This window comes from Pagrus pagrus (genome assembly GCF_965226575.1).
Source record: "Pagrus pagrus genome assembly, chromosome: 17".
NCBI classification, from domain to species: domain Eukaryota; kingdom Metazoa; phylum Chordata; class Actinopteri; order Spariformes; family Sparidae; genus Pagrus; species Pagrus pagrus.
In genome coordinates, this window is record NC_140201.1 from 5,950,544 (window position 1) to 5,966,616 (window position 16,073).

At 40.7% G+C, this 16,073-nt stretch overlaps 4 protein-coding genes across 6 annotated transcripts; 3 read left to right on the forward strand and 1 right to left on the reverse strand.

The window, feature by feature from the left end:
* Positions 1-1,773: 1,773 nt before the first annotated feature.
* Positions 1,774-2,783, forward strand: fabp10b (fatty acid binding protein 10b, liver basic). The gene is made up of 4 exons (XM_084379221.1): positions 1,774-1,931; positions 2,010-2,182; positions 2,509-2,598; positions 2,697-2,783. The coding sequence occupies exons 1-4, from the start codon at positions 1,814-1,816 to the stop codon at positions 2,745-2,747; spliced, it is 432 nt and encodes a 143-aa protein (XP_084235347.1). The 5' UTR covers positions 1,774-1,813; the 3' UTR covers positions 2,748-2,783.
* Positions 2,784-3,345: 562 nt separating this feature from the next.
* On the forward strand, positions 3,346-9,004 carry srsf10b (serine and arginine rich splicing factor 10b). 3 transcript variants are annotated; one of them, XM_084379424.1, is made up of 6 exons: positions 3,346-3,534; positions 5,670-5,774; positions 6,766-6,869; positions 7,148-7,319; positions 7,424-7,477; positions 7,699-9,004. In XM_084379424.1, exons 1-6 carry the CDS (start codon positions 3,470-3,472, stop codon positions 7,919-7,921), a joined length of 723 nt encoding a protein of 240 aa, XP_084235550.1. In that variant the 5' UTR covers positions 3,346-3,469; the 3' UTR covers positions 7,922-9,004. The 3 variants fall into 3 exon arrangements, with proteins under 3 accessions (XP_084235550.1, XP_084235549.1, XP_084235551.1); XM_084379423.1 differs by having other exon boundaries at positions 3,351-3,534; positions 7,693-9,004; XM_084379425.1 differs by lacking the exon at positions 5,670-5,774 and adding an exon at positions 5,926-6,225 and having other exon boundaries at positions 3,356-3,534; positions 6,763-6,869; positions 7,693-9,004.
* Positions 9,005-11,233: 2,229 nt separating this feature from the next.
* On the forward strand, positions 11,234-12,903 carry gja9b (gap junction protein alpha 9b). Its single transcript, XM_084379259.1, has one exon. The coding sequence runs from the start codon at positions 11,318-11,320 to the stop codon at positions 12,821-12,823; it is 1,506 nt and encodes a 501-aa protein (XP_084235385.1). The 5' UTR covers positions 11,234-11,317; the 3' UTR covers positions 12,824-12,903.
* Positions 12,904-14,059: 1,156 nt separating this feature from the next.
* Positions 14,060-15,956, reverse strand: mycbp (MYC binding protein). The gene is made up of 5 exons (XM_084380040.1): positions 15,837-15,956; positions 15,489-15,561; positions 15,327-15,375; positions 14,216-14,345; positions 14,060-14,132 (listed from the first exon to the last, which is right to left on the reverse strand). The coding sequence occupies exons 1-5, from the start codon at positions 15,849-15,851 to the stop codon at positions 14,088-14,090; spliced, it is 312 nt and encodes a 103-aa protein (XP_084236166.1). The 5' UTR covers positions 15,852-15,956; the 3' UTR covers positions 14,060-14,087.
* Between the last annotated feature and the right edge of the window lie 117 nt (positions 15,957-16,073).

The following is a 16,073-nucleotide window of genomic DNA, read 5'->3' on the forward strand; positions in this document are numbered from 1 at the left end:
TTGAAGTTAACCCCATCAAAGCACAGAAACTTATAGAGTAGAGCTCAACTGATCTCATCGTCATGGCTGGTATTAATGCCGATAATCAGCCTGTCGAAGATCAGCAAAGACATCAACTGTTAAGAAGTTGCAGCCACAGGAAATGCCAAAGAAATGTTTGAGGTTATTTAAAAACAGTGTAACTAATGAAAGTTAGCGTGACTTAAAATGCACTAATCGATTAGTTGTTGATCTAGAAAATGTCAGAAAATGTCAATCAGTGCCCAAGACGACGTCCTCAAACGTCTTGTTTTGTCCACAACCCAAATATCTCCAGTTTACTGTCACAGAGGAGGAAAGAAACCAAAAAATATTCGCATTAAAGAAGCTAGAATCAGAGAATTTAAACTTCTTTTTCTTGAAAATTACTCAAACTGATTAAAGGCACAGTACGCAAGAATTGGCCTCCTAACAGGGGCAGTATATCACCAGAGTAACCGCTAACTGTTGCAGCTAAACATGATAGAGCATGTTAGCGTTGTCAGTTTCATTGTGAGCGTATTAGCGTACTGATGTTATCATTCAGTTTGAAGCTCCTATGTGCCTCAGAGAGCACCGACATGGTTTTGGACTCTTGAGGCTGCGTCGTGCAAAAAAAAGAACGACTTCGTAAGTCGTAAAAACTCCTGTACGTCGTACAAAAAGACGATCCAGTATTGTTAAATTATGGGAATTAAAGTGCACATTTTCAGACGGTATCTCCTGGAAGATACTCATAGCGTCGCGCATAAGAAATTCAAACGCAGGTTACATTCTAGCCTCTGGACAGCTGACCGTAACAGTGTGGAGTTTGTGTGAATGCGGATCAACTGTTTCAGAAACAGAAATTGTCGGACACAGCTCCTCTACACTGGTGCCTATCTTGGTCAAACTTCTTTTAAAAAACATAATGAGACGACTCCCTGATTAAAAATGTTTGTTTCTATATCATAATCAAAGTATTATCAGCCTCAAAAATGTGTGTGTTTTCCGGATGACATAGAAAGCACAAATCTGGTGATCCAAGGATGTTAAAATAACTCGCAAATATCGTTACTAGACCGAGGCCTGTGAAGAAGCTTAGCGCTGTATTTAACATCGTTGCATGACTGACATGTTTTCTCAGGGACTGCAACATGGCACAGTATTAACCGATGCCCTCTGCAGAAAAGAAAATAAGTGTTTCTGTCCAGATTGTGCTCCACATGTGCTCCATTTCTAACTGTTTTGTAAGCTTAAGTGTTTCTACTCGTAAGAGCTTCGGTAACATTCCAGCAGTGATCGAGTTCGTGGACTTCTTGTGTAACGAAGCTTTACAAAAATCTGTGTTCCTGGTAGCCGAGCATGCTCTGAGACTTTTATCGGGAGGTCAAAGAGGTGAATCACTGTTTCATATCACAGCACTGAACTGCCTGAGCTTCTGCTGCCTGCACATGTTTGCCTTAAAATGTATTTGCTTTCTTTGTGTTCGCCAGTTGAAGTATTTTTATATTTTGAAAAAAGAAGTCATATTTGTGAAATGAAGGAAAGCTTTAATAAAGGTGTCACTGCCTAAATTCAGAGCTAATGTGCTGTGATTTTGCTCCACATGCTCCCTCCTGGTATCCGGTGCCACATTTCATCCACACATTACTTCACACCTGTTGTTCTGGTGTATAAAGATGTTACATGACAGCCTGATCGTGAGCACTAACAATTAGTTTGGCTCGTTGTTGCTCTCACTGGAAATTACAGTCCAAATAACAGGGAGTTTGAAGTCCCCAACCTGCCAACCAGCAGCGTGTGTGATGCGATTATGACAACAAGAACCACAAACATCCTCCGGCAGTCGACACGAGCAGCAGGCATGGACTTCAACGGCACCTGGCAAGTTTATCATGAGGAAAACCTGGAGGATTTCTTAAAAGTAGTAGGTAAGGATGTCTTCGTAAAGGATTTGGTCACATGTGCATGCATAAATAACACATTTTTCCTTTAAATATGCCTTCAAGGTGCTCCTGAAATGATTGTGAAAATGAGAAAGGACGCCAAGCCGGTGATAGTGATCGAGCAGAAGGGCAAAGACTTCAAATTGACAATGAAGACTGCCGTCTGCACCAAATCCAACTCCTTCAGCATCGGGAAGGAGTCAGAGATGACAGCTGTGGATGGAAGAAAGTTTAAGGTAATTCAAGCCTCAAACTATTGAAACTTGATAGTTGTGTGTGAGCTGATCTTGCGAAGATCTCAAAATTATATATAAATGATAGACATCTCTGGGATAGATGGGGGGATTTTTGACAGGAAAGAAAGTTTACTTGGGTTTACTATCAGTACAGTAGGAGGGATTTGTGTCTTCTGTGTCTTAAACTTCAGTTTAAGGGGCAGTTGGGGCAGTTTAACTTGATTTTTTTATTCGTACTTTAAATGATTTAATGTTTGCAAATAGGTGTAAACATTTTGTTTGTTTGAGAACCACTGGCCCATTCGGTATTATTTGGTTTTGACCAGTGCACCGTCAGAGAGGAGGATGGGAAGCTGATTACTGAGACTGGAAAGTTCACCTCCGTCAGAGAGATCCAAGGGGAGGAAATGGTTGAGGTCAGTTGCTGTAATTCTTTTGAAGCGAGAGGTTCAATATTAGAGAGATTTCTATGTAAATAAGCTTTCTAACTGTCTCTGCTTCCTCACTTTTCCAGACCATTACTGCCGGCTCTGTCACTTTCATCTGCAAAAGCAAACGAGTCTGATCAACACGTGGCAGCTCGTGGATCCCTCTCAGACCTTCTCAGCTTTATGCAGCAGCCATCTGGAAATAAAACATTAACGAATAAAATTAAATGATTAAATAAAAAACGTGTGTGTTTTTATTCGGTCTAGTGTTGATGACAAAAATCCCAACAGACAATTAAAATCAGACAAGATCACATATTAACACTCAACAGCCATAATTTCAATTATTGTTTTGATAACAAAAAAGGTGCAATAAGACATTTCTGATACTTCATGCCCTGGTTTGTCAAGGAAGACACTGAAACTATAAAACTATGAAAAATCTGAAATATTGGCTTGAAAAACAACAATTTTTTTTTATTTTGTCTAAAAAGATGAAAAACACCAATGCCAGAAAACTTTGAACACTTATTTCAAAATATAATTTACTCCAGCCCCTTGCCTGTTTTTCATATCTGTATTATTATTTAGCCATTTATCTTTCTCTACTTACTAAGTTATGTCAGTCTGCAGCCTGTTGTCTTGTCGCCAGTGTTGCTGTGTCTGGCCGCTGGGGGCGCAGTGTTGCTGTGTCTGGCCGCTGGGGGCGCTGTGCGGTTTTAACTGCCTCATTTTCGTTTGCGAGGAAGAACTAAAGCGGCGCCTTGTCAGTGCGCATGCGCTGCACATATTTTTCTCTGCAGATTTTCCTTTGCCAAAAAAAACCAAAACATTTCTTCTATAGAGTGAGTGTTAGTGTATGGCCAGATACATGAGGCCCCCAAACACGTCTTTGTTTGTCAGAAACATCTCCGATGAATCCAGGTGAGTCCACTTTCAGACGCCATCAGAACCAAACATCTTCTACTAACGCTAACAACTCACAATAACGGCAGCTAGCTGGGTCTAGGTTAGCAGCTAAGTTTAGCCTCAACGTCGGAGCTACGTGACGTTAAAGCTTGCAGAGGCGATTTATGTCAGAAATATGTATTTGCACAATCACATTTGACTGTCAAAATAAAACAGCAACTGTGGAATTAGCATGTTTTGCTGAGACTCAATTTGCCTCGGGGGCGTTTCTTTGTTAGCATTGCGTTTCTGCTGCACGTTGGACGTGCACGGCTTCTTGTTTATAAATTAGCTAACGTTAGCTAAAGCTAACAACGCAACGTTAACTCAAACAGTATTTCAGGAAATATCTTTGTTTGTTTGCGGATGAAAGACTTCTAACCCATTTTTAAAAACCGGCTTTCATTTGGCTGGACTTTATTTTTAATAAACCTAGATAACGGTAGCTCAGCGTTGACATGTATAACGTTTTTTCAGGTAGCCGTTATATCTTTTAATTAACTTTATCTGTTGTTTATTAACGTTAGCTATCCCTAATAGCGCTAATAAACCCTGATACGTTTTGATGCGTAACCCAAGATAGCTTATTGTAAAATTAACGGTTATATACCTGCTAAAAAACGAACATATAGTCAAAGATCACAAACTTGGTCACATAAAAGTGTATTTACTGTTTGTACATGGGGTCTAATAGGGAACCAACTTCCCAAACAAAATATATTTTGTATTAATAACTTGGTATATACAGTGAGGTTGTCATAATAATCAGATTGCATACTATCTATCCATTTATTTAACGCTGTGTTTGTTAGAAAAAGCATGTTGGTGCTGATCTAAATCTGCATTGCTCTCTTCATTGTCGTGACATATTGATCTAGATATTATTTTCTTAAAGGTTGTTTAAACTCAAAACATTGGCATGAATCTAACCTGACTGTGGCAACAGTGCTGCATCTACTTAATGTCAATTATAGACTTGTTAACGTTAGCAGGTTTTAGGTTTAATTGCATGCTGAGCAAAATGGTGTACGTATTTTAAAGGAGCAATTTGAAAGATATGGCCAGAAATTAACTGACATTATCAACAGTGTGTAAAAAACAAAGACGTCTAGGACTGTTTTGCATAGATGTCTACCTAAGTAAGCATGCTAACCAGCTAGCCCCTGCCCGTTCTGTCTCCTAATGCCTCTTTGTACCGCAAGAGGCTAGAGTTTGTTAGCCTTCATCATTTCATCTGGGATATATGCCAGCTGTTAAAATGTCAAGAAATTAAATACTTACTTTTATTTTCCTTACTGAACAGAAAAAATACAACCGTACACCATCTGAATTCAAACACAACAGAGACTAAATAAAACTGACCAAAATAGTCCAGGTTTGTCTTTCCAAAGCACATCTAGTTAGGTCGAAATAAACACGAAATAAACACTAAATTCACGTAGTAAGAAGTGTAAATATTCTGGCTCTACACACCATTTTCGCTCCCTGTCGTGTCCTCTCGTCACCAAAGTCATAGTCCTGGACAGAGTGGCTGTAAATCACCTCGGTACTGTGTCCCCTGACGTTAGTCAACATTGAAGGCTGTGTTCAGTCCCAGTTCGGTGTCCAGCCGTGTTTAATTTCAGATGGCCAAATCCAGTTGAACTGGGCCCCATCGCCTGTGGTGACACCCTCAGTGATCCAAGTTCCCTGTGCAGCCAGACTGTAGGACCGCTGGCTCCGCGGCTTACTGATCCATGAGCTAATTTGCTAACGGTAGCTCGCTACAGCGGAGGATAGCTAGCAAAGAGCACCTTTTAAATTCTGGCCATATTTTATAAATTACTCCTGTTTAAAGGGCCAGTTTACACCCAAAACACAACCGAAATGGTGCAAAGCAAAATACAAATAAATAATGTTCTTGAGAAACAGCCAAATTTAAGCAAAGAAAACAAACTCTGTGGACAGGTGGTTGGTCAGATCGCTAGGTAAGAAGTCAGAAAATTGTGTTTTGGGGTGAAGTGTCCCTTTAGTCCTCTCACTAGCTGCTCTCCCAGCTGTTACTAGTTGATGATGAAGGTAGAGTTGGCCATGATGGTCAGTTGAGTTATACTTGTATTTACGGTGTTCAGGCCTGAGGATTTGCGACGTGAGTTTGGCCGCTATGGGCCGATAGTAGATGTCTACATCCCACTTGACTTCTATACACGTCAACCAAGAGGATTTGCATACATTCAATATCCTTTCCCAATGAGTTTTAACTGTGTTTGTTCTCCTGCTAACACATTTTAATTTCTTTTCAGCAGAGAAGATGTGCTTTTATGACTTTTTCTTTGCAAATAATTTGACTGAATATCTAACACACATATTTCTCTGTTATTGCTTCAGAAAATGTAAAAGCATCCAGTTGTGGAACCGGCCACAAAGAGTAACAAAGACCCATATAGAGTAGCTGTAAAGACAAGTCACACAGACCTTCAGGATCAGAGGGAGGGAAAAGGTTGAAAAGAGAAAAGTAAAGCATGAAGAGGAAAAGGGAACGGAGACAAAGCTTGGATATGGCGGCAAAGAATTGGGAAAAGAAAAGAGGTTTAAGAGGAAAAGGCAAGCAGGAAACCCAAGTCTCTGTGGGAGTCGATTAAAGAGTGTAAAGATCAAGATGAAGTTCAAAGTCAAGCATGGGCAAAGGTAACAAGTCTGAATTATTTTGTATCCTCCCAAGACAATTCCTCAAATTTGACATGGCAACAAAATCAGCTTTCCCTGTGATATCGATGACATTTTAATTTTAATTGAAGCAATTTAATTAATAATCAATGTATTTGATCTGTTTATATATTTGTAGTCGTGATCCCTCAGACAATTGTTTGATGTATTTGCAAAGCTTGCTTCATCTTTTATCTCTACAAAGATCTACTGAATGTGTATTTGTCTGTTGCTTCCCCCCCCCCCTTGTTATACCATATTAAGTAATTTACAATTTGTAATTTTAACTGTTTTCCTTAAAAATCAGGCCACACAAATTAAAGAAATGTTTGATGAATTAAGCACTAAAAAATTTGGATTTCATAAAAGTACATTGGCATAGATATTTCAGTATTTTACTCAAGAAGAAATAGTTTTCTCCTATGCTCATTTTACCTTCCTGAAAGGGAAAAAACCCTTTTATTTGAATTTGTGTGGCCTTTCCAAAAATGAGAGCAAACCAAACCCTTAACCACCCAGCATATTTGAGGATGTGCGTGATGCAGAAGATGCTCTTCACAGCCTGGACAGGAAGTGGGTGTGTGGCCGGCAGATTGAAATCCAGTTCGCCCAGGGTGACCGGAAGAGTAAGTGTTGAACTTTAGTTAATTTTTTTAACAAATACTTGGAGTCTGTCAGCAAGTGTTTTTGCTGTAACTTGTCATTAAAGTGTTAACTGAATCATGTCTGCTGTAATGCCTGGTATAGAGGCACACTCTGAATTTACTCTGTAGGGCTCATGAAGCACATTGCATTTCAATATTTGTTGCACATACCAGTAATGAAGTCCAGCTCTTATAATGGTCCTCCTTAGTACTAAAAAATGTAAACAGTAATGACTTTTCATCACTGTTTGTCCCATCAGCACCAAACCAGATGAAGTCGAAGGAGAGGCGTTCTCCGGGCAGATCCTCTCGATACGACGACTACGACCGAGACGGCCGGCGCCGACGTTCACGCAGCCGCAGCTACGACCGATACAGATCGCGCAGCCCGTCTTATGATCGCCATCGCAGACGATCAGAGAGTCCTCGAGAGTGAGTTTTTCTTGTCAGTGTAGACTTACTCCTCCTCACAGTTGTTGTACTGTAATGTTTCCTTACAAGGGAAAAGGAAAATAACCTTTCATTTCTTTCCGCAGATCTCGTGGCCGGATGTATGGAAGAGGAAGAAGCAGGAGCCGCGAGGACGACAGGTACAACTTGTCTTTGACGCTGTTTAGAGGGGGTGGTTTGTTACTCACTCTGTCTTAGTCGTGGTAATGTCTGACCTGAGTTGAATCATATTTCTGAACAAAAACACTCTAATATTTGACACATGGACAGTTATGGTCAGTGCTGAGAAGTTTAGATCATCACAGAAGCGTCCAAATGATCAACAGGTATCTACAGCTGTCCGTCTCATTGTCAGATACAGGCAGAGGCCTCGGAGAGAGTCCAGAGGAAGATCTCGATCACGCTCGAAATCTGCATCCCCACGAGAAAACGCCAACCCAGCATCAACCTCCCATTACACCGAGGAAGAGGTGCGACGGACACACTCCCCATCCCACTCCAGGTCCCGGTCCGCATCAAGATCGCGCTCCCGTTCACGTTCTCGGTCACGATCCTGGGCTGGACGCAAGTCAGGAGGACGCTAGAAAAGTATCTGCTCCCCTTCTTATCCGTCATTACGTCAGATGGACCGGAGTTGTTCATCTGTCAAGAAAAGGGTTGTTTGTTTTGACATGAATGTAACGTCCCCTGAAGCATTTTTAGAAAGCTAAGTTTCTTGCAGCTCCATTTTAAGAACAATGCTGGTCCTTTGCTTGATTTTTTATAAAAATTGTTTGGTAAGATTTCCTGATAGGAATATGAAACAGTCAACGGTTTCTGTGTTCAGTGGTAGTAGGCCAGGAATAATCGTCTTTTTTATATACAGTTACTGACTTTTGTTCTCGAAACCCTATGCACCTGTTTTTGCAAAAAAAAAGTTCAGTATTTTGAAAAGAATCCAGTCTGATGTTGAACCAAACCAGCGTTTCTGTGTGTTTTATCACATTTACAATAAATTACATACTTAATACTTTACTGACCCTTTACATTAACCGAAGTGTAGATTTTTCTTGTTTTTCTTCCCTTTTTACAGCCACATGTTCTTTTTCTTCACTCGCAGGAAGATTCATTTTCAGAAACTTGAGATAATCCGTCAAAATGAACGTTATCGAGATGATAATCAACGTATATTATAAAGATGCCGACTGAATTGAAAAGTACTCTGTGCTACCCTGCAACAATAACATGAAGAAACATTTAAGCAGACTTGATATTCAAGTTTTAAGTCAATATATGTAAAAGATTATTTAACTAAATGTGTCGGTGGCTACCTGGAGGAAAAACATGAAAATCCCAAGTATGAGTATTGGAGATGAAATGCACAGAAACGCTGCTGTGGTCCTTACAAGTGTTAAACTTTTTGTCAGCCAGTGACTTTAATCACAAACTGCTTAAACTGTTCATTAATCTGTTTTCTGTACGATTTAACCTTCTGAAGAGGTATTTTATTTTTTAAACATGTTTTCATTCTGAGAGGAGGAACAAAAGTTTCTCGTTGATGTTTCCACGACTGTGTTGATGGTTTTTCAGAATGAATCTTGTCACTGCATGTTTTATTCTCCTGATCTTCTATCTTTAGTAGGAAGAAACTGTTATTTTGAGTAATAAATGGATAACATTCAGTATAAGGAAATGTGTGTGTGTGTGTGTGTGTGTCTTCAGTTTGTCAATGCTGCTTGTAAATACAACTCCAGATGTTAAGCAGACAAAATGGAGCAGACGTCAGGAGAGTGACCCTTCTGATGGTCCAGCAGGTGTTTGATAAGTGGTGGTTCCTCTGCTGGTCTGTTTTCCATGCAGAGGACTGCAGACTGAGTCTGTCGCTCGAGCCGTGCTCATTGATTTCCTTTTAATGGATCAGTAGCTGCGAGGAATAACTTAAATTAGATTCACAGAAGCAACCATGTATGAAATCGGACGTGCCCCATTGATCACCGTACTGAAAAAAATAACATCGATTCAACAAGTACAGTGGCAGCACCGAGGTGAGGGAACAGGGCTGGTTACAGAACAGGCTGAACCAAGAAAACCCTTATACACTGAAAAAAATGACTAAACTTTCATCTGTAAAGTCACTGTGCAGATGACTGACAGGAAATATATCTGGTACAGTCACATTCACCTGTTCTGACCGTTCACATGCAGAGCTCCTAAAACAGTCTTGAAATTTAAGAAAATGCTTATATGGTTTGCAATATGCTTGAATTTGTTAAATATGTCTGTCTCAGTTTCCTCAAGTCCAGTGGACATCCTCAGATTTGTCTTAAATCCAAAACTGTCTACTTACTATTTTTATTTGACAAATAAAAGCATCAAATCTTCAAAATTGAGATGCTGGAACCAATGACATGTTTAAAAAGAGTCTAATTGATTAATTGCTGAAATATTCCATATGAAACACAGATGCTGCTGAAGTTACTGTCAGATCACTGGTGCCAACCCAGTGCACCACTTCTGTCCTGTGTGAGGATCAAACAAGTTCAGGGTCCTTTAGGTTCAACCTGAACTAGGCGTCGAATGAAACGATGGAATATTTTGCAACACATCTCACCCCTAATGACTCCAGTCGGTCCATCACGCTGCTGCGAGGTACACGGCAGCAGCACAACACTGCTGCAGTATTGATTGTTTTTGCCTTTCACGGGCTATAACTTGTGAACAGCCAGAGCCGACACGGGTCATTTGTTTTTGCTCGGTTTTCACCAACAGTGGAGACTCTGCTGAAACTTCTGCCAGTGTGACATTTAACCTTTGACAAAGAGGATACCGAGGATTCAAGATGAGCTTGTAGGGTTGTGATCAACAGCATCAGCAGCATTCTGGCAAAAGGCCTTTGTTACATTTCATTTCCAGGATGAATGGTAAGTTATCACATTTTTATAAGAAATTCATGTAATTTCTTCTGATTAGTGAGCCAAATATATCAGCTTCATAGAGAGGAATATTTTACTGTCCTTTGTTGTAGGAAGACACTCTGCTTTGAGTAAATTTCTTATTAATAACATCATAGATTATAATTATTGATCTCTATTTGATTGTTTGACTTGATTCGTGATGTCTAATGATTAACAATCGCCAATTTTACCAATATATCTGAAGGTGTTGGGGGCTAATTTTCACTACTTTAGATGCTTTTGGGTCTTTTGATCCTTCGCATTGTATAATTTTACAAACTGGTTTTGCTGTTTGAAATCTCAAAAAAAGGAGCTGCTGACAAAAAGATGTAGTGCAGTAAAAAGTGTCATAAAATGGAAATACTCAAACTACAAGTCGCTCGAAGCTGTCTTCAAGGACATGTTTGATGCACAGATCAACAGCAGGACAAACTTTCATGTTCATACCTGACATTAAACTTGCATTATTTTATATCTCCAAGACTATATTGTACTATTTTGTTCTTTAAAAAAATTACTGTATTCCTATTTTTAGAAATGTAATCTAAGGATCTGGGTGTAAATCACAATTTTTCTCACGCTACGATATGATATCAATTCTTTGGACAATGATACGATATTTGCGGAAATCACAAAATCTGCTAAAATATGATTTCGATTTGATTCAATTCAGGGGCCTTCGATAAAAAAACAATCCATAAATAATTGTAAATAATTGGTAACTGGTGAAGTCCAGTAAAGTTTACTTCAAATTGACTCCAGTAACACACAAACAATGACTTATCAACAAAAACAACAAATATAAAATGAATAATAAAATGAAGGCACATCTTTAAAATGATATGGATCGATGTTTTCACTTTGCATCGATCACATTGGAATTATTACTCATTCAATCCATGTATCGATCTGGATCTATAAGCCAATATATCATTTTTGGATTTTTTAAACTCAGTATCTGCCTCAAACATCCAGGATCAGTCTGCTATGGCGACAATCATAAGTTAGATTTCTTCCTCCTTCATTACAGCACAGCTCTAGAAAAAAATGGGAGACTGGAACTTCCTTGGAGGGATCTTGGAGGAGGTGCACATCCACTCCACCATGGTGGGCAAGATCTGGCTCACCATCCTGTTCATATTCCGGATGTTGGTGCTGGGCGTAGCGGCGGAGGACGTGTGGAACGACGAGCAGTCGGACTTCATCTGCAACACCGAGCAACCGGGCTGCCGCAATGTCTGCTACGACCAGGCCTTCCCCATCTCCCTTATCCGCTACTGGGTGCTGCAGGTGATCTTTGTGTCCTCGCCCTCCCTTGTGTACATGGGCCACGCCATCTACCAGCTGCGAGCTCTGGAGAAGGAGCGCCACTGCAAGAAGGTGGCTCTCCGTCGGGAGATTGAGGCGGTGGATGCGGAGCTGGTGGAAGTGCGGAGGAGGATTGAGAAGGAGATGAGGCAGCTGGAGCAGGGGAAGCTCAACAAAGCACCTCTAAGGGGGTCTCTGTTGTGCACTTATGTGGCCCACATTGTCACCCGCTCCGTGGTGGAGGTGAGCTTCATGATGGGACAGTACATGATCTACGGGCACCGCCTGAGACCTCTTTACAAGTGTGAAAGGGAGCCGTGTCCGAACGTGGTGGACTGCTTCGTCTCCAGGCCCACTGAGAAAACTGTTTTCATGATGTTCATGCAGCTGATCGCCTGCCTCTCCCTCTTCCTCAGCCTTCTTGAGATCATACACCTGGGATTCAAGAAGATTAAGAAGGGCATCCTGGACTTCTACCCACACCTGAAGGACGATCTTGATGATTATTACGTCAACAAGTCAAAAAAGAACTCAGTTGTTCATCAGGTTTCGATGGGCACGTCTGTGGGTCGCAAGACTACCATTCCTACAGCACCATGTGGATACACATTACTGCTGGAGAAGCAGGGTAATGGTCCTACATACCCTCTTCTTAACGCCTCCTCTGCCTTCGTCCCAATACAAGGGGACCCTGGTGCAAAGCCAGACAGCCACAAAGACAGCAAGGAGGGAGTGCCGAGCCCAACAGAGCAAAACAGCAACTCCAACAACACAAGCAGCGAGACCCGCTCTCCTCCTGCAGACAAACAGGAAGAGCCAGAGGAATCTTCACCCCATCATGAGGACATGGAGTGTGCCAGATCAGAGTATCCCACTCTCCCTGTGGCAGACACCTCCTCCTGCACGACACTGTCAGGCATTGGGAGGAAGCCACGGAGGGTCAGTCCACCGTGGAACTGCTCCACTCTGGTGGAGGGGAACGGCTCAGACAGTGGAGACTCCTACCACGGGGGCAACAGCATCAAGCTACGCAGCAGCTGTGTCGGCCCCCGAGCGAGGATGCTCTCTAAATCAGACATTAAGAGACCGAGCAGGTCCCAGAGTCCCGACTCTGCCGGGGAGCTGAGCTCTGTGTCTCGACATAGTCGTGAGAGCAACAGCCCCACCGCCTCATCTCCAAACCGACGGGTGTCAGCAGCGAGCAGTGGCAGCAGCAGACGAGCTCCGACCGATCTGCAGATTTAAACAACAGACTGTGTGCTCAAAGACAGAAACTCTGAATAAGACGTTTGGCTGCAAGCTATGTGAACACTATATTACTGCACTGTAACACATTAAAACAAGCACAAACCCACTGCTATGAAGATTATACTCTTGAAAAGCTTTTTTTTCCAATTGCATTTAAAACGAACTTATGAACATAATGACATACTGTGGACTGTTTTGTCTTCACATTTACAGGTCTGTGGCAAAGACTCAGAGGGACATTTAATGATTTGGCTGTATGCAACAGTTCTGTCTAAATGATTAGAGGGGAATGGAAAAATGAACCACGGATCTATAATGTTGTTTGAGGGTGCATAGTGCTGTTACGCAACCGGATACTTTTAAATCAGCAGCACTGCCTGATAAAATCCAACCCGTTCCAACATGTCTGAGTTCTTCAGCAAAAACATAAAAGATAAAAATAGTTCAGTTCTCGACCCGTCTGTCACAGTGGAAAATTAGTGCTAAAAATCTTTGCGTTGGTAAATAATTTGTTCTCATCGATCACTTTAATTTGCCATCAAGCACATGAGCATCAAACTTAGAATTATTGCTTTTATATTAAAAAATACTTTTTTACTTGATTGTCAGTCATGCTTTTGATATCAATTAAAATATCTTTGAGAAAACTGAAGAAAATGTAAAAAAAAAAAAAAAAAAAAGTAGTAATTCTTTAAAGAAAAAAAAACATTTAGTGTTTTCCCTATTTGTGGAAAGTTATAAAAAAAGTTTTTCAATAAAATAGGGAATATCACAGCATTTTAGACCATTATTACCATATCCGTGTACAGAGATTTCAAAAAGCTAGAGCTCATAATAATAAATATAACCAGCAAATAAGATGAATGATAAAAAGTCCACTGAGTCCTAACTACAACTACAAGATCTGTCACTTTGTAAGTTTTGATGCTCTCCACATTGATTTTGCATTCATTCGGCCTTATATTGGCGGGGAAACCCTTTATTTATTTCAGAGAAGTGGCTGAGAATGTAAGCAGGAGCTTCCGGCTGAAAACAAGGATACTGAGAGAATGACTAATGCCAAATGCTGAGAAAAACATTTTTATTTGTGACAAAGCAAAAAGTTGCTTTTTGTTATATAACAAAAATAACAGTGGTTGTTTGTGTTCACTGTACATCCACTATTATGTAATAAACATTTATATATTCTTCAAAATGCTATTGTTTCAACTTTTTCTTCTTTTTTTTTTGAACCAAGAAAGCCACCACAAAACTCCACCTTTCACTCTGCTGCTCCATTTTCAGGCGATGGTTCATACTGCATCAGCTGGAAAATGATATTAAGGCAGAGGTTAAAGGTTACAGTAGGAGGTTATGTGTAAATTCAGACACATTTTACCAGCGTCTCACCCTGTTTCTCAGCTCTTTGTTCTCCTCCATGAGCAGGTTGCATTTCTTTTGTAGATCAGCCAGCTCCATGCGAAGGGACTCGGCGTCTGTTGGCTCTGGACCAGTCGCGCCGAGGTGAAGCTTAATGAAACTGAGCAGGTGGTTAAAGTCAAAGTGGGCTCTCAACATTCAGTCTACAGAAATCTTTAATTTTAACCATGCAAGATGGCCCAAGCTTGGTAAAGACAATATCAAACAACATGATTTCCTTCTGGGGCCAAGCATGTAAACACATATGATTAGTTTGTTGCTCACGGACATTTTAAGCTCCCTTTAACTATATGAATATTCTGCCTACTGTATAATGGGGTATTCAAGGTGTTGAGACAGACAGCGACACACCAAAGTGCAATACACTCAAGCCTGGTTTGCTGGATTCAATTATCTAGCAGGAGATTCAACAGTCACACTTTAAAATCAATGTCCAATCTGTTTCCACATGGCACGTTTGTTCTCTAGATGAAGGCAACACAGACAATAGCGTACTCACACACAGGCCACCTAAATAACAGCTGGATGGCTAAACATACCAGAAATACATCCACAGTTGAAAATACTGTGCTTCACAATCACTGGCGGATATCCCCTCCAGTGGTTGTCCATGTCCCGAAGTACAATCTTATCTCCAGTGAGTTTAACACTCGAGATAGGATTGTCTCTGGCTATTGAATAAGTCTGCAACGACACTCAACTGTTCAATGAATTATGTCATGAGAATTGCCTCAGCATTTACCGGTTAAAGTGCATAAAGAAACAAGTAATGACAATGGTTGAGTCTTTCCCATATCGGAAGCCAGGTTAGCACAGCTTTCATGTAAACAGTATCCTTGAAGAAACCTTGGACAAAAAAATCTGGCATTTCAAGGTAAATTAATAGGCTATATACCTTTTTTTCAATGTATTTTATCAGATTCACCATGCACTCAGCTGACCAAACTAAAAAACTGTTTATCCTCATAAAAACATATAGCATTCCCTTACTTTATAGTCCAGAATGACCACTTCAGGCACGCAACACCTTTTAGTTGCCACAAAAAAGTTGTATAAATCTGCATACATAAGAAAAGGATACTCCAGTGCATTGTTGGGTTTGTCAGTCTCTTCATAAAGTGCCACTAAAACTGCAAAACAGAAATGAAATGGTGATAAAGCAGCAAAGCAGATGGGTTTCACAGCATGCAGTGGACACATATTTACATGCTGAATAATGCCTCTGAATTGCATGTTTACCTACCGCTTGTTAGGGTGGCAAGGACCCCAGATTTCTCCAGATATCTTCTGAACTGTTCTCGCTTCGATTCTGAGGCCTGAAACAGAAGACAAATATATGGGTTAAATAAGTTAGCAGCACGCTTCTGACAGGTTTATAATAATGTGGGTTTGCAGTGTGGAGTTGAGTTTGTAATACACAAAAGTAGCAGGATGACAAAGACGAAAACCCTGAAGTGAGGTGCGTTCACTGCCTTGAGTTCATCGCTATGATGCTAGCTAGCTAGCTAGTTACCCCACGCCTCATACGACCAACTATAAACTAACTTTACCGTGTAAAACATAATATACAACGACGGCACCAAATACTTACTCTGTAATGGGCCATGGATATGACAGCAGCTGTATAATTTACAGGTGACAAGAAAGGTTTATTAGGCAGCGCTCACTAACTCCTGGCAGCTGGTCTGTGTGTTTTTGGTTCAGCCCACAACACACGAGAGGTCCACTGGTTGCCATAACAACACATTTAAACGGCAGTAGCAGTGCGGAAATGCGCTTCATGTTAGCTCGAGAAGCTTTAAACTGTCAAATGAACGCGTTTGAGTGA